General features: G+C 47.3%; 3 protein-coding genes and 1 non-coding gene across 4 annotated transcripts in view; 2 read left to right on the top strand and 2 right to left on the bottom strand.

Annotated features, from left to right (window-relative positions):
- LOC124173598 overlaps positions 1 to 21,924 on the bottom strand; it is a 35,366-nt gene extending 13,442 nt beyond the window's left edge. The window contains exons 1-4 of the mRNA XM_046553028.1: positions 20,789 to 21,924; positions 10,881 to 11,307; positions 9,571 to 9,971; positions 9,224 to 9,486 (exon numbers count right to left, since the gene is read on the bottom strand). Coding sequence (XP_046408984.1) covers positions 9,224 to 9,486; positions 9,571 to 9,971; positions 10,881 to 11,307; positions 20,789 to 21,337 — 1,640 coding nt within the window. The 5' untranslated portion in view covers positions 21,338 to 21,924. The remainder of the gene's footprint in view (positions 1 to 9,223; positions 9,487 to 9,570; positions 9,972 to 10,880; positions 11,308 to 20,788) is intronic.
- On the top strand, positions 2,484 to 2,602 carry LOC124173607. Its single transcript, XR_006868674.1, has one exon. It is a non-coding gene; the product is annotated as a 5S ribosomal RNA (ribosomal RNA).
- Positions 21,925 to 22,222: 298 nt separating the features above from the next.
- Positions 22,223 to 22,710, bottom strand: LOC124173592 (histone H2A). Its single transcript, XM_046553021.1, has one exon. It carries the CDS (start codon positions 22,647 to 22,649, stop codon positions 22,275 to 22,277), a length of 375 nt encoding a protein of 124 aa, XP_046408977.1. The 5' UTR covers positions 22,650 to 22,710; the 3' UTR covers positions 22,223 to 22,274.
- Positions 22,711 to 22,799: 89 nt separating this feature from the next.
- On the top strand, positions 22,800 to 23,279 carry LOC124173594 (histone H2B). The gene has a single exon (XM_046553023.1). It carries the CDS (start codon positions 22,868 to 22,870, stop codon positions 23,237 to 23,239), a length of 372 nt encoding a protein of 123 aa, XP_046408979.1. The 5' UTR covers positions 22,800 to 22,867; the 3' UTR covers positions 23,240 to 23,279.
- Positions 23,280 to 24,302: the final 1,023 nt, after the last annotated feature.

Raw genomic sequence — 24,302 nt, 5'->3', positions numbered from 1 at the left:
AGCAATCCAATTTCATACACTTTATCCAAATCGTTTGCTGATTTCTACCGAATATTTTGATGTCCCTCGTGAACCGAAAACTTTGATAAATTTAGTCATAACTCCATAATTCTAACATAATTTTTTTTCGTGCACTGCATTGGAAACCATTCTTGCCATTGTGTTACTTCAGCATGTTAATTAGGAATGGTTTGCAAGGGAAATGCAGAAAAAGCGAGAATGTTATTGATATTCTCCCCTTCTTCGGTTACTAGTGAATGACTAAGTCTCGTATTAATATACCATAAATTAACTAATAACTAGCTGGTCGCCTATTTCGCACTTGGCTGCGAACTGTCCGAGTATGGTTCCGCCGCCGCCGCTAGATGGTGCGGCGTGCTTCTCCCGGCGATTCACAGACTTTCTCTGCGCACATCGGCCGACGGAAAGGCGGCTACTGAAATAAGAAACATTCCTTCGGGTAACCGCGCGGGTGAGAAAATCCCAGAGCGCCTATTTTCCCCTTCATTAAATCACGGGAATGAAAGAAAATTCTAAAATGTGATGCATCATTCCCAATGCAGTCCCCCGTGACTTTGAAATAAATTTTTAGCCGTGGTGGACACGGAATATCGCAAACACCTTTTCCATATACACCGGAGTCGCGTTAAATGCCGGAATCGTCTAAAATTATGCTCCCTCGTCACGAGCATTTTCTTTCGTTGCAGTTGGAAAGTATTACTTGGCGAATCGGATTATTCAGCGTCCTTATTGGAAGATGTATTTGTATCCCTCATTCTCTAATTCATTAATGAAGACTGTTTCAGAAAAAACCAGTGCGACGTAATCCATTTCGTGCAGTCAGTTATAAACATTTCCCTCCATACCGTTTCAAAGTTTTATTCGTCCACAAATTTTTTGTAACGCACTGTCTCTTCGTGCGAGGTTCCGCCACGTGGAAAGAATCCGGGGGTGGGGAAATTCTTGGGTCAACGAAGACAACTTTCCTGGGAACCCGTGTGTGGGGTAGTTCCCACGCTTGGATCCGGGTGGTGGGGGACGGGTTCCCCCACCACGAACCTAAACGCAGCGAGTGGGGCAGGGGACGCCGGGAAGAAAAAAAGAAGTTCCAAGGGGCGAATTTTTCAAAAGACGCAATGGCCTCCTTCGTTTGTTTCCCGTCGACGTAAAAAGTGAGTAAGTGTTTTCTATTCATGGCATCATTCAATACCTGCCGTATCGAAAGACTTGCACGCGAGGATAATCACTCCAATGACAGCAACACATACTTTCATGGCATAGCACCATTAAAAATGTGGAAAGGTAATCGACTGCCATTAATGGAAGTAGGGTTTTGCAAGGCTTCGAGATAACGTGTAATACTTGAAAAAAAAAACGCTCAATGTATAACGTTCCCTCGTCAACAGTACACTTTCATTACTTTCACGCAATAGTCATGTCGAGGAATTTATCAATCAATGATCGGTGTACACGTCCAATGAAGTATTTCCATAGCGCAAGTGAAATTTTAGGGTTGGAAATATTTCCGTCGGGCATACGTTTCACGAAAGCAAATGCCAGTCGCCCGCCTGTATGGGAACATGAAGGGGACTCTTGTTCCCACGGTCGGAAATGGTGGTGGGGGAAGGTACGTCTCCCCGACCGAGAAGCGGCAGCGTGTGACGTAAGCAACTGTCGGTAGGGGAGAACTTTGAATCGAGGTCGGCTCCCTGCCAACGGACAGAGTTTTTGAAGGGGCGCAGTATCGTTCGTCATTCCTCCACGTAAATGTTACGAAATCGGTTCGCATCACAGGGGCAGTAATGCCACCTCATAATCGCAATTGGGAAAAAGAGTGAAGCACGATAAGCGAGGAAGGATAACAACTTCCAATCCGTAATATAACTTGGAGTATAACCACGAATTCCTGTCTCCGTGGCAGTGTGTTGGCATTGGGAGATAGATAAATGACATAAAGAAAAATGTATGAATGTAGGGTTTAAACATTATGTTCCAAGAATGGTGAAAACGATTTTTTACACGTTGCTTAACCAACAAAGAGCATAACACCGTCAAGTCCGGAAAATGTTGATGAAGAAATTGGAACGACAAGAATTATCTTTCTCAAATTAATTCCCTCGTTACGCATTACATAATCCTCTTTTGCCAGAAAATTTCTTTGAAGAAGTAAATGCATCCCTTGCGTTACATCGATCATTAAACAGTCGAAACAACAACAGGCGACATTTAACAATGGATTAAAGCTGAAACGAATCGCCATTACACCAAAAAGCACACCGTTACGAAAGACATTTTTCATAAACACATTTTCAAAGATGGACCAAAAGATATAACGGAATTGAGAATTGCTTAAGCATCAAGGGACTGTTGTCTGGAAATGGTAACTATTCAACAGAAACAAAAGCAGATACAACCGCGAAGAAACCAGATCTTCCTTCGATTCTCAAGTCATGATAACTTTTTGAGGATTCGGTCATGTACTCGCCAACGGCCATACCACGTACAATTCACCGGTTCTCGTTCGATCACCGAAGTTAAACTACGTAGGGCCCGGATAGTACTTGGACGGGTGACCGCCTGGGAATACCGGGTGCTGTTGGCATTACTTTTATTCTTGAACTTGTTTAAAAAAATATTTTCAATCACCTACCGCGAGCAATGCAGAGCCGGAATATGCCGCGAAAATTTCTTTTGAGAAAGAAAGGTCACTATGTGAAATATTTTCTACATATTTTATTCGCGTGTTTCAAGAGTGACATTAACGTAGCGTTGGAGAGGAAAGGCTTTGGGAAAAATCCATTTTCAGTCATTACTGCAATCACTTCCTCGGAATTTATTCCCTAATGCGAGAGTTTCGTTGACTCCGATATGTGGTGAATGAGAGAAATAGGTTTGGGAATAATTTTAATTTGCATGCCACGCGACATTTTCCTTCGATCCTCGGTTATCACAGCGGGATTACATACTCTAAAGGCATGGAAATCGGCTTCCGCTTCCCGGTGTCCATTGGGAGATGGCGTGCAGAGGGTTTTTCATTGAATTATTAAAAATAGTTTAAACTACCCAAGTAATTAATAACGGTCATTTTCAGAAAAGATAAGGTTTGAAGATTGTTATCATACCATCGATGTTCAACGGTACATCTCCCTAACCATCCCACGGTACGTTTTCGCGAAAGCACGAAATTTCGATGCTCGATCAACAATACGCCATTACCTTGGCAACGAGGCAAGACGAGAATCAACAACACAGGCGTACGGGTAATGACAGCGCAGCACTCATTGACGTGGAATTAGTTACATTTCTTGGTTAAACGTGGCATTCTCGGATGGTATAATACATTGTATCGTATGCTGGACTCATCGCCTGCCGTTTCACGGAACCGTGTCTCGGGAGGTGGTGCGCCCTAGTGGCAGTTGCGGAACTATCGGCTAGGATTCTTGCATCACGCAAGAACCTCACGGAATTTGAGTAAAAATTGTAGGTATTAAAACGCAATGTGGAAGTGGTACTCGTCGCAAACACTGTGACAAGTGTTCCCTAATGTGCAAGTGAAGTCCCCGTGTCGATGTTGTCCCCGTGTTTGTGAAATGTATGGTAGAAGAAAGGCGGCGCAAAGTGAAGTGTTGGAAGGCGACAGAGGAAAAATTCGGAAAATAAATCCGTTATTGCGTGTGACTGAGAAAATGTGTTAACGCGAAGAAATTGGTAGTGCATACTTTCATGTGAATGTGGTAATTATGTCGTTGCATTGCAAATACAACCAATACATCATTTGTTTGTTCAGGCTGAAGTTGGCCGATGTGTAGGAGTTTGCTGATAAGAAAGGCAAACGATAGGGAAATGTGGGGCGTAATGCAGTGAATTCATACATTAATTCTTTCCATAAATTACTGATCATGTTATTAGTTAAAGGCTGGGCGTCGTTAGGGAAATATAATTTTCATGGTTAAATGTTGGAATGAGCTGTTATGTTGTCAACGCTTCGAGAGTACACAAACTGTGTCATTATGGAAATTAGTTTGTTTTATGCAATTAAACTGGTCAGGAATAAGTGGTTTACCTTTCTTAGCATTTGAAAAGGTATGTGATGGAAATCGATACCCAAGGAGAGATATCATGATAGGTGAAGTTTGCAATTTGAAAACAAGTCTTAATTGTCGGGGCATTATGCAGAATAACATTGCTATTTGATGTTCGGAAATTGTAAAACTTGACTGGAGTATGCGTTTTAGGAAGTGTATCAATGGAAGCGTTAGTCCATGGCGATAGTTTGGGAATAGAATGATGATTGGGGGAATGTTGATATGTGCAGTTGTGGCATCAGGGCTTGGAGATTACATAATATGTGATATAAATGAAATTGTAATGAGTCGTGCAATGAAACTCGTCAGGAATACGTGCATTAACTCTTCCTTCGTTTTAAAAGTGAACTGGTGTTAATCCGTGAAAGAACATAGTTTTGATAAGGGAACGGCAGACATTTGTGTGGCTGAGTAAATGAAATTCCAATTGTGATATTCAAAATTATTCATAAAAACCATAATTACCGAGGGATTCTGACGGGATGCGTTCTAAAACGTTAACAATAGTAAAACATACATTAGTGTCGAGTTTCGTAGCGTTAGAGTAATTAGTTTAAAAAATATTCCGGTTGAAGTGACTGAAATATTGCAGAGGCTAAATATTGAATAACAACATTATGTCCTATAGACAGTGAAAACCAGCGGATTCTGGTGGGACAAGTTTTAAAACAATAGGAGAGATAAGGCAATTGTCGGTGACGAGTGTCAGTGCGATTGAATCAATGGTTGAATTAATATGTTACAATGTGTGTATGACATAATGACATTAAATGTGTCATACTCAAAATTATTCATAAAAACCATAATTACCGAGGGATTTTGACGGGATGCGTTTTAAAACGTTAACAATAGTAAAACATACGTTAGTGTCGAGTTTCGTAGCGTTAGAGTAATTAGTTTAAAAAATATTCCGGTTGAAGTGACTGAAATATTGCAGAGGCTAAATAATGAATAACAACATTATGTCCTATAAACAGTGAAAACCAGCGGATTTCGGTGGGACAAGTTTTAAAACAATAGGAGAAATAAGGCAATTGTCGGTGACGAGTGTCAGTGCGATTGAATCAATGGTTGAATTAATATGTTACAATGTGTGTATGACAAAATGACATTAAATGTGTCACACTCAAAATTATTCATAAAAACCATAATTACCGAGGGATTTTGACGGGATACGTTTTAAAACGTTATCAATAGTAAAACATACGTTAGAGTCGAGTTTCGTAGCGTTAGAATAATTAGTTTAAAAAATATTCCGGTTGAAGTGACTGAAATATTGCAGAGGCTAAATATTGAATAACAACATTATGTCCTATAGACAGTGAAAACCAGCGGATTTTGGTGGGACAAGTTTTAAAACAATAGGAGAGATAAGGCAATTGTCGGTGACGAGTGTCAGTGCGATTGAATCAATGGTTTAATTAATATGTTACAATGTGTGTATGACATAATGACATTAAATGTGTCATACTCAAAATTATTCATAAAAACCATAATTACCGAGGGATTTTGACGGGATGCGTTTTAAAACGTTAACAATAGTAAAACATACGTTAGTGTCGAGTTTCGTAGCGTTAGAGTAATTAGTTTAAAAAATATTCCAGTTGTAGTGACTGAAATATTGCAGAGGCTAAATAATGAATAACAATATTATGTCCTATAAACAGTGAAAACCAGCGGATTTCGGTGGGACAAGTTTTAAAACAATAGGAGAAATAAGGCAATTGTCGGTGACGAGTGTCAGTGCGATTGAATTAATGGTTGAATTAATATGTTAAAATGTGTGTATGACAAAATGACATTAAATGTGTCACACTCAAAATTATTCATAAAAACCATAATAACCGAGGGATTTTGACGGGATGCGTTTTAAAACGTGAACAATAGTAAAACATACGTTAGTGTCGAGTTTCGTAGCGTTAGAGTAATTAGTTTAAAAAATATTCCGGTTGAAGTGACTGAAATATTGCAGAGGCTAAATATTGAAAAACAACATTATGTCCTATAGACAGTGAAAACCAGCGGATTTTGGTGGGACAAGTTTTAAAACAATAGGAGAGATAAGGCAATTGTCGGTGACGAGTGTCAGTGCGATTGAATCAATGGTTGAATTAATATGTTACAATGTGTGTATGACATAATGACATTAAATGTGTCATACTGAAAATTATTCATAAAAACCATAATTACCGAGGGATTTTGACGGGATGCGTTTTAAAACGTTAACAATAGTAAAACATACGTTAGTGTCGAGTTTCGTAGCGTTAGAGTAATTAGTTTAAAAAATATTCCGGTTGAAGTGACTGAAATATTGCAGAGGCTAAATATTGAATAACAACATTATGTCCTATAGACAGTGAAAACCAGCGGATTCTGGTGGGACAAGTTTTAAAACAATAGGAGAGATAAGGCAATTGTCGGTGACGAGTGTCAGTGCGATTGAATCAATGGTTGAATTAATATGTTACAATGTGTGTATGACATAATGACATTAAATGTGTCATACTCAAAATTATTCATAAAAACCATAATTACCGAGGGATTTTGATGGGAGACATTTTAAAACGTTCTTAAAGTGAAAACAAACATTATTGAGGAGTATCATAGTCTCTGAATGAATACTTTCAAAATACGCCATTTTTTGGGTTGAAAGTAAGCGAAGACTGAATTTTCAATATCAGCATTATGTCATATGAACAGTAAAAACCAGTGGATTTTGATGGGACCGGTTTTAAAACGACAAGAAAATTAAGACAAATATTCGTGACAAGTGTCAGTGCAACGGAGTAAATAGTTTTAAAAATGTGTTACAGTCGCTAATGAGTTAATCAAATTTCCATTTTCATACTCAAAATTATTTCTAAAAACCATAATTACCGTGGGATTTGGACGGGAGACGTTTCAAAACTTAGGTGTATTCAAAAAGAACATTATAGCGGAGTTCCGTAGCCACAGAATGAATACTTTGAAAAATATCCCATATTATGTGTCTGACAGCAAATGCTGATTTTTCAATATCAACGTTATGTCATAGGAACAGTAAAAACCAGTGAATTTTGATGGGACCGGTTTTAAAACGACAAGGAAATTAAGGCAATTATTCGTGACTAGTGTCAGTGCGACTGATTCCATGGTTTAAGAAATATATTGTAATCCGTTGCTGACAAAAACAAATTTCCAATGCCATACTCCAAATTATTCATAAAAAGCAATAATTACAGAGGGATTTGGACGGGAGACGTTTTAGAACGTTAACATAAATTGAAACAAACATTATCGTGGACCTTCAGTGCGACGGAATTGAAAATTTCAACAATGTTCCATGCTCTGTGCCCGTCACATTGCAAAGTGTCCGTTTAAACTCAACAAGTGAGCGTGGAAACCACACTTCCGGTCGGATTTTCACGAGGCACGTTTTAAAACGTGCAGAAAAATGACAATTAATTATTTGGAGACAAAGTTCGACAGAATAATAGCTACGTTAATGCCACATACGTGGCTACTGCGACAGCGCACGATGTATTCGTCGTAGGCGTGTGACATTTCGTCATAACATGCAGATTGTCACTTCATGCATTGCAATAGGGATATGTGAAGTTCGAAAGGAATAACTCCGAAGTCGTACTCGCTCTTTTCCTTCGTAATTCCGCAATCAGACAGTGAAATGCATCGGAAATATTGACGAACGAAGTAAGTCAAAGGAAAATTGATTTGCCAAAAGAGGTAATTGTAAGAATGCCGAAACAACAAATACCACGTTTCAGGAAATAGCAAAGTTAGGTTTAAAACTTGGACGTTACCGTAGAGAGTGGAATTAATCCACAGAACAATGTACGAAAAACTAAAAAGGGAAAGTTATCGATCGGCGATGTGAAGGGTACATCTTTTCCCTTGCACGTCCGCATTCACGAATACACGTTCCTGCGGGAAAGACACATCATTTCCAATCCCGAAGTGGCGTGTGGTAATTTAAGTAATACGTGTAACGCGCTACGTCGTCACAATGTTGTAGGGAACGGTAATTCATTTTCACAAAAGTCATTCAAAATCAGCCTTCTCACACACAGAAAATCGCAGTCATCAATTTCCAGAATCGCACGCTAGACCAGAAATATCCTGCGACTCGAGTATGGAAAAGCCAGCCTCACTCGACAATCCCTCCCGTCGAGGCGTAATTTTTTTTTCACCAACCTTTCGCAATCCCTGCCCAGGAATCAAATTCACCACATTCCCCCCCAGAATAGGCACAGAAAGCGCACGGAGTGAAACGAACGGGGCGAACCGAAAACCGTAGGAGCGTCAAACGGAGTCATTCCATTTCCTTCGAATATCACGACTCGCGGCGCAATCGGAATACTCTCGCGACATTCAGCCCCCGCCGGAAAGGGGAAACGATAATCGAGTGCCGCCGTTTGCGGAATAACGGCACGAGAACAAAAATTATGGACATTCGTCCGCTTCTCCCGGGGATCGCGGGTTCGCGGCAGCGCGAACGATCGCAGTCGCACGCGGAAAGAGTGATTTCGGCGTCGCGAAAAGGCGAGATCGAGGGAAACAGTCGCGTTTCGGCGACGCCGAAGTGGCGTCTCGATCGTCGATCGAAATCGCCGCAAACTCGGATCGAAAAGTGCAACAGACGAATGCACAACCGCGGATCGAGTCGTCGCGACACGACGCCGATCCGTCCGACAGGCACATCTTCCGACCATCGTTCTCCGTCCGCGGGGCGCCGTCCAGACCGGCGCCGGCGTGCCGGCACACGCAGGAAGGTTCAGAGAAACGGCGAGGCAGGTCGCCGATCGACCACGCGAACCCGCGACGCCACGGCGACACTTTAATTATCGGGTCGGAAGGCGCGCCGGTGACATGCCGTATTTCGCTCGGGCGCCGCGGCGCCCGCGACGTTCCGGTCGCCGACGGCGGGCCGCCCGCGCGCGGCCGGGACTGTCGCCTCGCGCGTCGAGATCGGACGCCGACGTCGGAGCCGCCGGCGCCGTCCGAAACGATAAAGTGCGAGACGAAGTCGAGTACAAAGATTCGAAGGAGAACGCCGACGACAAGTTCGACAGCGGCGAACGCGCTCCGAAATGGTACGATATCTCGAAGGTGGGAAACGCGAAATTTTGAAATTTTCATACCTCTCGTCCGAGACCATGGCAGACGCTACCGCAGCAGCCGCAGCAGCGCCCCCGGCGGCCCAGCCGTCCGGCACCGCAGCCGTCAAGCCCCTGCCCGCCGCATCCGCAGCATCCAAGAAGGCCAGCAAGGGCGCCGCCTCCAAGAAGGCCCGCGCAAAGCCCTCGCATCCACCGACCTCCGAGATGGTCAACAACGCCGTCAAGAGCCTCAAGGAACGCGGCGGCTCCTCCCTCCAGGCCATCAAGAAGTACATCGCCGCCTCCTACAAGGTCGACGCCGAGAAGCTCTCCCCCTTCATCAAGAAGTACCTCAAGTCCGCCGTCACCTCCGGCACACTCGTACAGACCAAGGGCAAGGGAGCGTCGGGGTCCTTCAAGCTGAGCTCCACCACGCTGAAGGACAAGGCTGCACCCGCTGCAGCCAAGGCGAAGAAGACCGCAGCCAAGAAGACCGCCGCGGCCAAGAAGCCCAAGCCCGCGAAGAAGGAGAAGGCTGCCACCAAGCGGTCCGCGCCCAAGGAGCGCTCCAAGTCCGCGCCTCCCGCGAAGAAGGCAAAGAAAGCAGACAAGCCCAAGAAGAAGCCCGCAGCAGCCAAGCCAGCGGCGAAGGCAGCAAAGTCCCCATCGAAGGCGAAGAAGGCGCCCACCAAGCCCAAGGCGCCCAAGCCCAAGAAGACGCCCACCAAGCCCAAGCCCGCGGCAGCAAAGAAGGCCGCCGCCGCCCCCAAGAAGAAGTGAGCGACCGAACCTCGCAGGTTCACCGAACTTCGATGTACGCGAAGTTCAATTTAGGCCCTCTTAAGGGCCATCAAGTCATACAGATGACTATTTTCCATGCTTAAAACAAAATTCCAAACTCCTTCACCTTACCCAGTAAAGTTTCAAACCTTACCCATTGAAGGAAATGAGTAGATGGACAATATTCCTTCTACAAATCCGCTAATTTTACGTCAAATTAATGCACCTTCCATTGAAGGTTGTCAGATAATTTTTTGGCAGTAAAAATTTACCTATGAAACTAAGTTTCGAAAGAGACGTCTGCTGCAGCAGAAAGCCTGATTGCTCAAAAGAATGAAGTATTTGCGTATCACATATTTGCAACCAAGACGGTCGATTGTTGAAAACAATGAAATCTTGGCGAATGTCATTGTTGCATTAGTATTTTCCGTGACAATACTGCTGGCTGAAAACAATCGTCGCGCATGGCAACATCTCCTAACGACGTTTTTTGAGTTCGAGAGATGCCTACATTGTCGTAACTCGATAAAGGATTGAGTGTACTCCTGACTTTGTTATTCTGATAGATCTTCGTAATTTCCGTTACTTATGAAATTTAAATTGCCATTCTGTAAAGATAGCATTTTCCGTCAGGAAACTACCAGGATGCCAAGCACTCCATCTGCAAAAAAACATCTTTTCATAAGTTTTATTCATATCTTCCAGTATTCATTTCAACTATTTTTCATTAGTTAATTATAATTATCATTAATTACAACTTTATTATTTTTTCATTCTCTTTCAGATTTTCTTTATGAAATATTATTTCATTCTCGTCGATGTAAGCAATGGGAAACAATCGTCTGTATGACGTCTAGTCCTGAAAAGGACTTTTGTTTTTGTGCCGACAAGAAGTCGACAGCGACGACGATCTAAGCGCGCTCTCCGCGGATACGGCGTGCCAGCTGGATGTCCTTTGGCATGATGGTAACGCGCTTGGCGTGGATGGCGCACAGGTTGGTGTCCTCGAAAAGACCCACGAGGTAGGCCTCGGACGCCTCCTGCAAAGCCATGACGGCGGAGCTCTGGAAGCGGAGGTCGGTCTTGAAGTCCTGGGCGATCTCACGGACCAGGCGCTGGAAGGGCAGCTTGCGGATCAGAAGCTCGGTGCTCTTCTGGTATCTCCTGATCTCTCGGAGGGCCACGGTACCTGGGCGATACCTGTGGGGCTTCTTCACTCCACCGGTGGCCGGCGCGCTCTTGCGAGCGGCCTTGGTGGCCAGCTGCTTCCTGGGGGCTTTGCCTCCGGTCGACTTACGGGCTGTCTGCTTGGTACGTGCCATTTTCCTGTCGGGAAAGTAACTAACCTGGGCAAGTTCAAGTTCAAAAATCGTTTATTCCACGAGAAAAACAATAATAACAAATACATAAACTGTAACAACAAAAACAACAACAACATCTCGTGGAGCTGGTTTAGGCTTGCGCCTCTTCAGCATTACTGGGTATTTGTCACTGGTACGGGAGTGGTGTCGGCCCGGCATTCGCCCTAAGGAGGTGGGAAACCCGTAAAACCACCGTCAGACCACCACGGTTCACAATAAAATATATAATAATAAATTCAACAAGATTGTCACCCACGATCCAAGTAGATTACGTTGGTGACATAACAATACATATACTCTGAATAAATAAAATAAATAAGTGGACAACACACAATAAATAAATAAATTAACATATGTATCACTGGATTGGGTCTGATACCCTTCACTGGAGATCACTGGCACTTAAACTGGAGTCTGTGCTGTCTTTTAGTTCTATTCTCTATCTGCCGCCCTTAAGGGACGCACTTGGGGACACATGGGTGGGTCACTGGTATCTTCGGTGATTGTTGGCGTCCTCTTCCTTTTCCTTGTCTTCTTCTTCCGCACGAGTGGGAGTCCAGGGGTGATGGTCAGAGTCTCTGGAGCTGGTATGGCCGGTCGATTCGTCGGGGTGTGCGGTATTACGACGTCGCGGTGGTAGAGGTGCATGTGGTCGTTGATGAACCTGGGGGCAGAGTAGAGCTTCTTCCTTTTCCTTTTGATGATGACCCCCTTAGATGTAAGCATGATGTCCTCGAAGAGCCTTGGGTTGTGTACGGAGATCCGTTGGGCCGCGTTGGTCCTTAGTCTGCATAGTCTGTGGAGGAGAGGTTCAGTATTAGTGGATTCGTATACCCTTCGAGCCTTCGTTCGAGGGTGCAACAGGAAAATCTGACGTAAAACTCGTCTTTCAAGTGTGGCGTATTTTCTTAGGGCATTACTAGTCGGGAGGACAGCCAGTGCGGCGTACTCCATGACAGGTCTAATGAAAGCCTTGTATAGGAGCAGGCCGCACTGTTCTGAGACCCCGCGCCCTCTGGCTCTTACTGCGCGGATTAGGTTACTTCGTCTGTTGCACCTCGACCATACGTTGTGGACATGCTTCCTGAAATTAAGGTTTTGGTCGATTAGGGTCCCCAGATACGTTGCGGTGTCGGCCCGATGAATTTCTTGTCCCCAGAGGGTGACACTGTGGTTGTCAAAGTGCCTCTTCGTCGCGGGTTTGATGACTATCAGTTGCGTCTTCTTCGGGTTGGGCCGGATTCTCCAGTCCTTGAACCACCTCTCTAGCCGGAAGAGCATGGTTTGGACTTTCTTCACTGCCTTGTCGGCCTGCGGGGATATACTCCATAGGGCAGTGTCGTCAGCATATTGGATAACTTCCACTCTTGCGGTCCTGCGATGGCAGTTGTGAGTGGGAATGTCGTGGCAGTACAGCGAGAAGAGTAGGGGGGATAGCACAGTGCCCTGAGGGACACCTGCTCGTAGTGGGAATGCGGAAGAGAGCTGCGATGCGACTCGTACCTTCGCATTTCTGTTTCTCAGGAAACAGTTAATGAGCCTCAGGATGTCCGGCTCCATCCCTGGCAGCTTCTCTAGCTTGTACATGAGTCCGTCGTGCCACACGCTGTCGAATGCCCTCTCTATGTCTAGGAATAGTGCGGCCGTGTATTGGTTCCTGTTGCTGGCTTCTGCGGCGGTGCTGGTCAGGAGTGTCAGCGGGTCTGTGGTGCATCTGTGAGGACGGAACCCATACTGGAGCTGTGGTAGCCCTCCATTACTCTCCAGGAGATCCGTCAGTCTCCGGACTACGATCCTCTCGAACCATTTTCCCACGGTGCTGGTCAGACTGATGGGCCGGTAGTTTTCTGCCTTGGCTTTGTCCTTTCCGGGCTTGGGGATCATCACCATCGTCATTTTCTTCCAAGCCCGGGGGTAGTATCCGAGGGCGAGGGAGGCGTTGAAGATTTTGTTCAGGAGTGGAAGGCACGCTGGGGCTTTCTGTAGGTGGAGTGTCCGGATGCCATCGTCGCCCGGTGCTTTGTTCTTCCTGGGCCTAGTGTCTTCCATTTCCTCTTCTGATATGTGCTTGAGTAGTCCTGTGTCCGGCTGGACTGCATCCATCGTCTGCTTGGGTTGCAGGTAGCCCCTTTTCCTTACTGCGTGCCTGGTGCAGATCGCAAACTTCTTTTCACTGAAGAGGGGGTCGCGCATCGGTGAGTATACATCCTTAAGTACTCGCCGGAATTCCTCTGCTTTTCCTGCCGCGTCTGCTATTGGTTTGTCATCGGGACCTTTTAGGGAGACAGGCGTGTTCGTCATCTGGCCTGTGAGTATTTTAAATTTCCGCCAAAATGCCCCTCCGTCCCGGTAGTCCAGTTTCTTGCAGGCGGCGGCCCATGCCTTCTCTTTCGTCTGGATGACGTTCTGCCTGATGATGGCGTTTTGCCGGTTCCACTCCTGTTTCATAGCTGGGTCTTTGGTTTTAATCCATTCCCTGTAGAGCGCCCGTTTTTCTTTTATCCTGCGGACGATATGCGGAGCCAGGGGAGGGCATGCGGTGTCGATCTTCCTCATTGGTATGGCTGCGACTGCTTCGTGGAAGGCTGCTTCCATTGTTGCTATTGCCTCGTCCACTTCTGCAACTGTGTGGATTTCTTCTGCAGGTGTAGTTTTTTGTCGTACCGTCCCGTTGAAGGCTTGCCAGTCCACTTTCTTCCAGTCCGGGGTTTCAAAGACGTAGTTCCCACGATGCTTGACCCACCTGAAAGGGAAAGAAAAAGGGAGGTGATCAGATGTCAGGCAGTCGTCGACGGTGACGTCTCCCACGTAGGGCGAGAGGTCACTCGTTATGAGGGCGTGGTCCGGGTAAGTTGCCCCTCTCCCGATACAGGTAGGAGAGGGGATGTCCATCCGCACTACGGAGGAGGAAGGATAGAAGTTGTCGTCCTTTTGCGGTTGTGGTATGGTCCCTGAAGGCGTGATGGCGGGCGTTGAAGTCTCCAAGGATGATGGTGGGCTTCTTGCTATCCACGATGAAGTCCAGGAGCTTCATCGGGAGCGGCGCTTTCGGTCTGCAGTAGAGGACGCAAACCTGTATATCTCTACGTCCCAGTCGCACGCTGGCCATCACTGCGTCGTTCCCCTCTGGTATGCAATCCTCCGGGATGTCTGTTGATGATGCCGCAAGGTCTGAACGGATCAGAAGGGCGACCCCGCCGGATCGTGGTCGGGCCCTCGGCACGGAGAATTCCTGGAAGACAGAGATCTTTACTTTAGCGGAGGGTTTGAGGAAGGTCTCCACCAGTCCCATGATGGCGACCTTCCTGCTCCGTAGGTGTTCTCGGAGCAGTGCCCGTTTCTGAGTCACTGCCCCGTTGATGTTCAGGAACGACACTCTTGGTTCGGACTTATCCATTGCGGGTTAAAATGTTGGCGTAGCTCGCGGCGTCGTTGCCCCATCCGAAGACCTCTCTGGCTGCCGTGCGGATGATGGCTGCCAGGGCTCCCCCGTCTCTTGATGGCGACGTCTCCTTGACCACCCTGGTGAAGAACCGTACTACGTCGTTCGTCGTTGCCGGTCTGGACGTGTCGGTTTCTGGAACCTGTAAAAGGTCATAGAAAGGGTCGGGGAGATTAGGTGTTACTTCACGCTCCGCCGTCGGACGCTGGGGGCACGTCGGCGTCGGGGCGTGTGAAGGGGCGGCCATTGGCGACGGGGGCCGACGTTGGTCGCGGTAGGGGCGCCTCTCCTCTCCGTTGAACTCCCTGGAGACTGGGCGGGGTGGCTCGCACCGATACCAGCGATTGCCCAGCCAAAGCCCAGTCCTGCACATTTTGTCGCAGACGTCCTGTGCCGGCTGCGTATCTCTGAAGAGGACCCGGACGTATCTGGTCCTCCGGTACCGGTAGTCAGTGATCCTCCATGCCTCTACGAACCGGATGCCCATCCTCTCCAGCTTCCGGCCAATCACTTCCACCCTGGTGGAGAAGGGAACTCCGCACACAACAAAGCATGTGCGGGCAGAATCATTAGTAGTCGAATCGGGGTCACGTTGTTTCCTGCTGTCGGGGGGGAAATGCCATCGGAGCGGCTCCCCCAGGCGGTGGTCTAGGAGGCGGTATCCGCGCCTGAGGAATTCCATCTCCTTGGCCGTTACATGTACCACAGCCGTGCCCCTGTCAGTATCTACCACTCCGGAGACTTGGCTGAGTCCCGGGAAAACCGCGCGCCAGGCTTGGGAAAACCCGCGCTGACTGCAGTTCCTAGGGAGGCCCGAAACTTGGAGGGGAGAGGTCCGTTGTGGTTGCTGGGTAGGTTGGGGTGAGTTGAGGGTTGGTCTCTCGGGGGGGCAGGTGGTAGCAGGTGGGGGGCGTGCTGGGTCCCCGGATGGAGGCCTTGTCGCATTAAGGCGGACGGTATTGCTCGGGTTTATGGAAGAGGGTTTAGCTGGAGTGGCGCGTACCAGAGTAAGCACCGAGGATGGGGTTGAGGTAGCCGCAGGTTGGATCGGGACAAAGGCGGACTTAGGGGAGGTGAGCAACCTCATGGATGTGTCCTTAAATGGCGAAAGGGAGGACATTGCAGCGCGGGGGGGAGTGTTGTCCTGCGCAGAGGGCGAGGCAGCATCATCTAGGGGTGCATCCCGACTCACTCGTGCTGACGGCACGCTTGAGCCCGGGGAGTCTGGTGAATCCTGCAGTGGCGAGGCAGACGGCTCCGCCACCTTGAAAGCACCTTTGCCATCCGGGGGCACGCTGGGCGACTTAACTGTCGAGAGGAATGGCGGTGGTCCGAGAGATCTTAGGGCGTAACTCCGCAGGGAGCATAGGGAGCTTGGGCGGCGGATGCGGGAGTTTGGGCGCGGGAGCCGGTCCATCCCTAGGCTTGCCCAGGCCCGTTGTCGGTGCCTGGTCCCCGGGAGGCGGGGCAGTCCAAGGAAAGTGGCCGATAGGCGGTTCTTTAGATAGCGGTTGTCGTGACGCGGCTAGTAGATACAGTTGCTACTTTAGAAGAGGTCACGATATGAACAAGTTAAGTTACATGCTAGTTGCTGTGGTACGGAGACAAGTTGGTTTTCTTAAGCAATAAGTCGCGAAGTGCGTTGCTAAGTGAGAGTTAAGTAAAATCAAGGATGGAACGGTGCGAGTATAACAGTAAGACTTAGGCTGTATAAGCTGGGTACTGAAGCTAATGCACTAAGAGTGAGTGAGCAGGTGAAATGAAGGTCGAATAAGATGGGGTTGAAAACAAGTAGGGGACTGAAGCTACTGCACTAAGATTGAGTTACTTGTGAGGTGAGAGGTGAGGCTAAGTTGTGGCGATAGGAAAAGGGCTCTTATACCCCTTTCGCCCTAACCAGTTTGGGGAAAGCTGCGGGCTCTTATGCCCGGTACACTTAACCTTGAAAGGCTCTTATACCTTTCTGTGTTAACCTTGCGGTATACTCAGTTCGCTAGTAGAGTGTAGAAGTTAAAAATTGACTAAGTCCGGAGATAAGAAGATAAACTAAGTCCAAGTGAAGTTAGAAATTGACTAGGTCCGGGGAGAAGAAAATAAACTGAGTCCAAGTGAAGTTAAAATTGACTAAGTCCGGGGAGAAGAAAATAAACTAAGTCCAAGTGAAGTTAGAAATTGACTAAGTCCGGGGAGAAGAAAATAAACTGAGTCCAAGTGAAGTTAAAATTGACTAAGTCCGGGGAGAAGAAAATAAACTAAGTCCAAGTGATGTTAAAATTAACTAAGACCGGGGAGAATGAGTTAAAATTGACTAAGTCCGGAGAGAAGAAATAAACTAAGTCCAAGTGAAGTTAAAATTGACTAAGTTCGGAGAGAAGAAAATAAACTAAGTCCAAGTGGAGTTGGAAATTGACTAAGTCCGGAGGGGAAAAGATGGGCTAAGTGCCCAAGCTCGAAATTGACTAAGTCCGGAGAGAGGAAATAAACTAAGTCCAAGTGAAGTTAAATTGACTAAGTCCGGAGAGAAGAAAATAAACTAGGTCCAAGTGAAGTTAAGAAATTGACTAAGTCCGGAGATGAGGAAATAAACTAAGTCCAAGTGAAGTTAAGAAATTGACTAAGTCCGGAGATGAGGAAATAAACTAAGTCCAAGTGAAGTTAAGAAATTGACTAAGTCCGGATATAAGAAAATAAACTAAGTCCAAGTGAGGTTGGAAATTGACTAAGTACGGAGGGGAAAAGATGGGCTAAGTGCCCAAGCTCGAAATTGACTAAGTCCGGAGAGAGGAAAATTGACTAAGTCCGGAGAGAAGAAAATAAACTAAGTCCAAGTGAAGTTAAAAATTGACTAAGTCCGGAGATAAGAAAATAAACTAAGTCCAAGTGAGGTTGGAAATTGACTAAGTACGGAGGGGAAAAGATGGGCTAAGTGCCCAAGCTCGAAATTGACTAAGTCCGGAGAGAGGAAAATTGACTAAGTCCGGAGAGAAGAAAATAAACTAAGTCCAAGTGAAGTTAAAAATTGACTAAGTCCGGAGATAAGAAAATAAACTAAGTCCAAGTGAGGTTGGAAATTGACTAAGTACGGAGGGGAAAAGATGGGCTAAGTGCCCAAGCTCGAAATTGACTAAGTCCGGAGAGAGGAAAATTGACTAAGTCCGGAGAGAAGAAAATAAACTAAGTCCAAGCGAAGTTAAAATTTACTAAGTCCGGTGATAAGAAAATAAACTAAGTGCAAGTGAAGTTAAGAAATTGACTAAGTCCGGAGATAAGAAAATAAACTAAGTCCAAGTGAAGTTAAGAAATTGACTAAGTCCGGGGAGAAGAAAATAAACTAAGTCCAAGGGAAGTGAAAATTGACTAAGTCCAAGTGAGGTGAAAAATTGACTAAGTCCGGGGAGAGGAAATAAACTAAGTCCAAGTGAAGTGAAAAATTGACTAAGTCCGGAGAGAAAATAAAGTAGGTCCAAGTGAAGTTAAAATTTACTAAGTCCGGAGGTGAAAAATGGGCTAAGTGCCCAAGCTCGAAACTGACTAAGTCCGGAGAGAGGAAAATAAACTAAGTCCAAGTGAAGTTAAAATTGACTAAGTCCGGAAGAAAAAGAAACTAAGTGCGAACCAACCGCGGACTTACTGCTGGAGAGAGGCTCTTATGCCAACTCCCACACGATGGTCCTCTTCTGAGAGCGCGCTTAGATTCGAAGAGTGTAAGTCCGTAAAAGGCCCTCTTTGGGTCCTTTTTCGGTTTTGGTGGCTGAAGGCCCTGGTGTCAGGTCCCCCCCTGACGGGGGAGGGCCGCCTAGCGCTGTGTTGTCCCCCCTACCCCAGTGTGCCTATTGGACTACTTGCCCGCAGACAAGCAGAGAAGCCCCGACGATGAGCTGCCCCACGGCTGGAGAACCCACCGCACGTTACGTGGGCGCCGTATGTGTTTGTGATGGGGAGTTTCCTTCGGCTGCCAACGAGTGCGTTAGCGTGCAATGCCTCGGGAGTCAGGGACTCTCACTCTATGGCCGACGAGTGCGTCGGGGTAGATCGGATGAGAGGTTTTGCGTGTACCAGCCGGCGATTGGAGGACCGAACCCTCTCCACTAGCAGACTTCACTTGGGCAGATACTAGTTCCCCCGGGCGGGGGAATGCCCCTACTGTCGCAAGGGTGCTAACTTTGGGTTACCCGTAGGGCCCGCAGAGAGTTCCTTACACAGGCCTAGAGGAGAAGGGAAAAGAAAAATATGCCGCGGCCCTCCGGTCCCTCTTCCTGGGTCCTGGTCAGTCGGGTTGGCGGCGCCGGTGACTGCTCGGCAGCGCGGGCGCTGCCCACGGAAGTCCTGTCGGCGTTGTCTCCCCGACGGCGGCGGCTGCTGGTATGCCTGTAAGAGAAACGGCCCTTAAAAGGGCTAATGTGCTAAGCAATGGATATAACCAAGAGGCAAGTCCTGGGTAGGACTGCCTTCGCGGCTGCCTTCTTCTCCTGTAAAAGAAACGGCCCTTAAAAGGGCTAATACGCTAAGCAATGGAGATAACCAAGAGGCAAGTCCTGGGTAGGACTGTGCCTTCGCGGCTGCCTACAGCAGCGCAAGCGCTGCTCGCGGATGTCCTCGCGGTGCTGTCCCCTCACTCGGCGTCGGCGGCTTCTACGTTGTCCTTAGAAGGACACGGGCGAAACCCGGAGAGATCCCTGGCGGTGCCTAGGCGGGTGCCTCGGTAGCGCAAGCGCTTCCTCTGGTGTCCTCCTTGGCGTGTCGGTGTCCTCTCGGCGTCGGCGTCTGCTCCTAGTCGGCTGCTCCTCGCTGTCCTCGAAGTCCCTCGATGAGCTGCTTCTCTCTACTCCTAACCTAACAGGGATGTGTTTAGGTCTGGCAGTCCTTCTTGCCAGATCTTCTTTGCTGACCAACGTTGAGTCTTTCAGCAGATGAGTCCTTGGAGTGTAACTCCCGTCGTCATCTTCAGTGAGGGTCCTTTCACCTCCGTCTCTTCAATGGCGGGAGGTCCTCCTCCTCGCCTGTTGATGAGCATGGTCGCTTGAACCGTTCGTAGACCGTTGGTTTTGCTGCTGCGATGCGTCGAATTTCTTCAATTTCGGACTCCTTCGCCTTTGTGAAGAACTCCTTTGATGTCCGGCGAAGGAAGTCTTCGATGGGCTCCATTCCTGTCAGTGCATACATAATTTCACGATGGTATGTCCATCCGAGTGCTAGGATCGTCCTTAGGGCAATGTTCTCCGTCACCCGAATAGGTTGACTCCAGGTCTTCTGCATCCGGCCGCTCCATGCAGGTGCAGCGTATGTGAGTATGGGTCGGATGGCCATCTTGTAGATTTTCAGCTTGTTCTCTAAAGAGAGATGTTTTGACCGTAGAAGCGGTGACAGCAGGAATCTTCTGTGTCTTGCCTTGTTCGTCACGTATCTGGCATGCTGACGGAAGGAGAGGTGCCTGTCCAGCATCACGCCGAGATAGAGGGCTTCCGTTTTCCACGGTGTTTCTTCCGTGTCGATCAGCACTTCCCCTGGTGTTGGTGTTTTCGGCGATGTTGAGAAGAAAACTGCATTAGTTTTCTTGGCGTTGATGGTAATTCGCCATTGCGCGTACCACGGTAGGAGTATGTCAATGGTACGCTGCAGGTATGTCGCCGCCATGTGAGGCTTCCATGAACGCGCTACGATCGCTGCATCATCGGCGAAAAGTGTGACGATGGTGTTCCATCCGAATTGCCGTGGAATGTCTGCCGTGTAGATGTTGAACAGCGTTGGTCCAAGGACGGATCCTTGAGGGACTCCTGCCCGTATGATCTTCTTTCCGGATACCGCTCTCCCCCAGGTGACGGTGAAGGTCCGCTGCCGAAGATAGGATTCTATCATCCTTCTCTGCCAGAATGGAAATCCGAACCGCTTCAGTTTCAGTAGAAGTCCACAGTGCCAAACGCTGTCAAACGCCTTCTGCACATCGAAAAAGGAGGCAGCAGCGCAGCAGTTCCTGTTGAACCCATCCGTGATGTAGTCTACCATTCGCACAAGTTTACTCCTAACCTGGGCGATTTCTCGACCCAATATATTGGCATGAGTGTGTAGACTCTTACATGTGCCGAAATGTGATTGGCTGAGAGTGCGAGACCGTCGAAAGACGTTATAAAAAGAAAGCAGAACGTGGCGCAACCACGATTCTCTCACCGAGACAGCAGCAACATGACTGGACGTGGCAAGGGAGGAAAAGGCTTGGGGAAAGGAGGCGCCAAGCGTCATCGCAAGGTTCTTCGCGACAACATCCAGGGCATCACCAAGCCAGCCATTCGCCGTTTGGCCCGCCGTGGAGGAGTCAAGCGTATCTCCGGACTCATCTACGAGGAGACCCGCGGTGTCCTCAAGGTGTTCCTGGAGAACGTGATCCGTGACGCCGTCACCTACACCGAACACGCCAAGAGGAAGACCGTTACCGCCATGGACGTCGTGTACGCCCTCAAGCGCCAGGGACGCACCCTGTACGGATTCGGTGGTTAGATTTCCATCGTGGCAGCAGCCCATTACATCTGGCAGCTGCATCATCGAATAACAAAGGTCCTTTTCAGGACCATAGAACATGCAGGATATTATTTGCCATTGCTTAAACACGTCGCAATCACAGAAATGTGATGTCAACGATAACAAATGAAATATCAGGTAATGATGGAGTGTAAATAAAAGAACATCAATGGAATACAACTTATTTTGTCACTAATCACAAAATTAAGTAAGTTATTATGCTATTAAACCTAATACGTTCATCCATACTGAAAGTTCATTTAGTAAACTGCTGAGGGACGATCAATGTGTTTTTTTTATCCATCCAAGTTAAGCGACTTCAACAATAATGGTCGCTCAGTGTTCCATTTCCAGTACTAATTGTTGCAGTTTCAAGCGGCAAAAGCCGTTGCCATTGTCGTCTATTGATAGTGTGTTGCGTTACTTAGCAACGACCAAATGCCTTCATCGCTTTTGTAACAATTCTTCGGCCGAATGCGGTGATTGTGACATATTGTTAGACATCGCCTATCAGTTACTTAGAAACGCACTGCTGCCAACATATTTTAAATTTGCTACATAGTATCGCGACTTTTTTGCTACTTTGGATATCCATTCAAATGTGTTCCTTGACACATTGTTATGCATCATTAATTAAGAAACGGACAGCTGCCACAATGTTTTCAAATTTCTACATAGTAGCGCTACGTTTTCGTTGCATTGCATATCATTTCCACTGTTTTACTTTTTCACAGCGAAGCTATACTAGATCAACAATTTCTTCCCTTCATTACACTTCACCCGTCAATATTATTAAATGTATTATAATTATCTACAAGCATTACTACTTGACAACTCGATTCACCTACATGACAAATGGAAAGTAATTTCTAGACTATTTTTCGTGCGTATTTTGGGAAGTATACAAATTTTTGACATAGTCGTAAGACTGACAGACCTTGATGGTTTGCGGTCCTAAAAAGGACCATTTTTTATTCTCTTCCAAGAAAGAGATCGCTTAAGCCTTCTTCTCGGTCTTCTTGGGCAGAAGCACGGCCTGGATGTTGGGCAAGACACCACCCTGGGCGATGGTGACGCCTGAGAGGAGCTTGTTCAACTCCTCGTCGTTACGGATGGCCAGTTGGAGGTGACGAGGGATGATCCTAGTCTTCTTGTTGTCACGGGCGGCGTTACCGGCCAACTCCAAAACTTCTGCGGCGAGGTACTCCATGACGGCGGCCAGGTACACGGGGGCACCGGCACCGACACGCTCGGCGTAGTTGCCCTTGCGGAGAAGACGGTGAATACGTCCCACGGGGAACTGAAGTCCGGCCCTGCTGGAACGGGACTTGGACTTCCCCTTGACTTTGCCTCCCTTTCCTCGTCCGGACATGATGAATCAAGTTGTTTTCGGCGCTACGGTGCAGACCTCACGACGAATCGTTGACAGCGGACAGCTCCCCGTGTGGTTTATACATATTCTGGGCTGCCGCTGGCCGGCGCCTCAGCCTAATCGACCAATCGCGAATCGGCTGGTCCTGCCTCTACGGGTTATAAACTGACCCAGGATTTTTCAGATACATCTCGCTGCTACGCAACGTTGATACCAACATGCCACCCAAGACTAGCGGAAAGGCTGCCAAGAAGGCCGGCAAGGCCCAGAAGAACATCTCCAAGGGAGACAAGAAGAAGAAGCGCAGGAGGAAGGAGAGCTACGCAATCTACATCTACAAGGTGTTGAAGCAGGTCCACCCTGACACCGGTATCTCCTCCAAGGCCATGAACATCATGAACTCCTTCGTCAACGACATCTTCGAGAGGATCGCCGCCGAGGCTTCCCGTCTCGCTCACTACAACAAGCGCTCCACCATCACCTCCAGGGAGGTGCAGACCGCCGTCAGGCTCCTGCTCCCCGGTGAACTGGCCAAGCACGCCGTGTCTGAGGGCACCAAGGCTGTGACCAAGTACACCAGCTCCAAGTAAATTACTTGGTAGCGCCCCAACGGCCCTTTTTAGGGCCCTACATCATTCAGTGTGATGTTTCCATTGCTTACTTCAACGACAAAAACGAAGTTCCACTTTAAAATTCACAACGGTAGTCCATATCTCATTTTCAGTGCTCAGAAGGTCCTAATTTTTATGATTAATCCTTGGTTGCCATAGCAACAGATTGTTGATCATTCATCAGTTATTTCATTCCAACAGTCTGTGATTGTTGCCGTCGCATTGTGAAAGCGAAGTGTGACGGTGTCTCCGGGCTCTCTCAAATGTTCAAGTTCAAAAATCGTTTTTCCACGAGCGTAACAGATACAATGTTCCCACAAATTAATAATTTATGCAACATTATTTTCTCTTTCCTTATCTTCATGGCAGATGTTTCTCCTTTCCCTCTATCGCGTACATGAATTTCTACTGTCGCTATATGTAAAGTCCTCCGTAACGTCTCCACAGTTCCTCGTTGCATGACAATCCTTCCAGTGCGTACAAATTTTGTCTACTTGCAGCCGCACGAGACGATCGTTAATGTTATTTCCTTGTTATGACAACGAAAGGCACTTTGTTACTCAGAAAACTGGTGGGACAGTTTCTCTTACGTCAAACCGTTTGTCCGTTATTCCATCATTTTCAGTTCACTCCATATTCCACGTTGGCAGCCCATTGTAATCCATCTTCGAAAGCCTCTACTTTGTCACGGGAGGTCCGCGCTTCAGCTGTCTTCCTTTCCGCAACATTTATGAAAACTAACTCTTACAGATCCATTTCCGAAACTGATACTTTTGAAATGGAAATTTTTTATGCGCCGTTGATGCTCAATTTCATTCCTGTATGACATTTAACTCCAAATTGTTACAAAGTCAGATAGTGAACTATCGAATCTAATCACCGAATGAGTATAACATTCTTCAAAAGCCATACATATCTTCGCCAACGGCCATACCGGACGGACGTGTCTGCGACGAGCTCCGTCGACACGCTCGAGCGCACACCGAAGCGAGACCGGTTTTCTCTCTGCCCGGCGTTTGCTTAGGCATCGCCGGGCTCCGCT

The sequence above is a fragment of the Ischnura elegans genome, unplaced genomic scaffold (assembly GCF_921293095.1).
Source record: "Ischnura elegans unplaced genomic scaffold, ioIscEleg1.1, whole genome shotgun sequence".
NCBI classification, from domain to species: domain Eukaryota; kingdom Metazoa; phylum Arthropoda; class Insecta; order Odonata; family Coenagrionidae; genus Ischnura; species Ischnura elegans.
The sequence above is the reverse complement of the archived record's forward strand: the minus strand, read 5'-3'. Positions and strand labels throughout refer to the sequence as shown.

Coding starts and splice junctions, on each gene's coding strand:
- LOC124173592 (XM_046553021.1), bottom strand. CDS start 22,649: ATGTCCGGACGAGGAAAGGGAGGCAAAGTCAAGGGGAAGTCCAAGTCC.
- LOC124173594 (XM_046553023.1), top strand. CDS start 22,868: ATGCCACCCAAGACTAGCGGAAAGGCTGCCAAGAAGGCCGGCAAGGCC.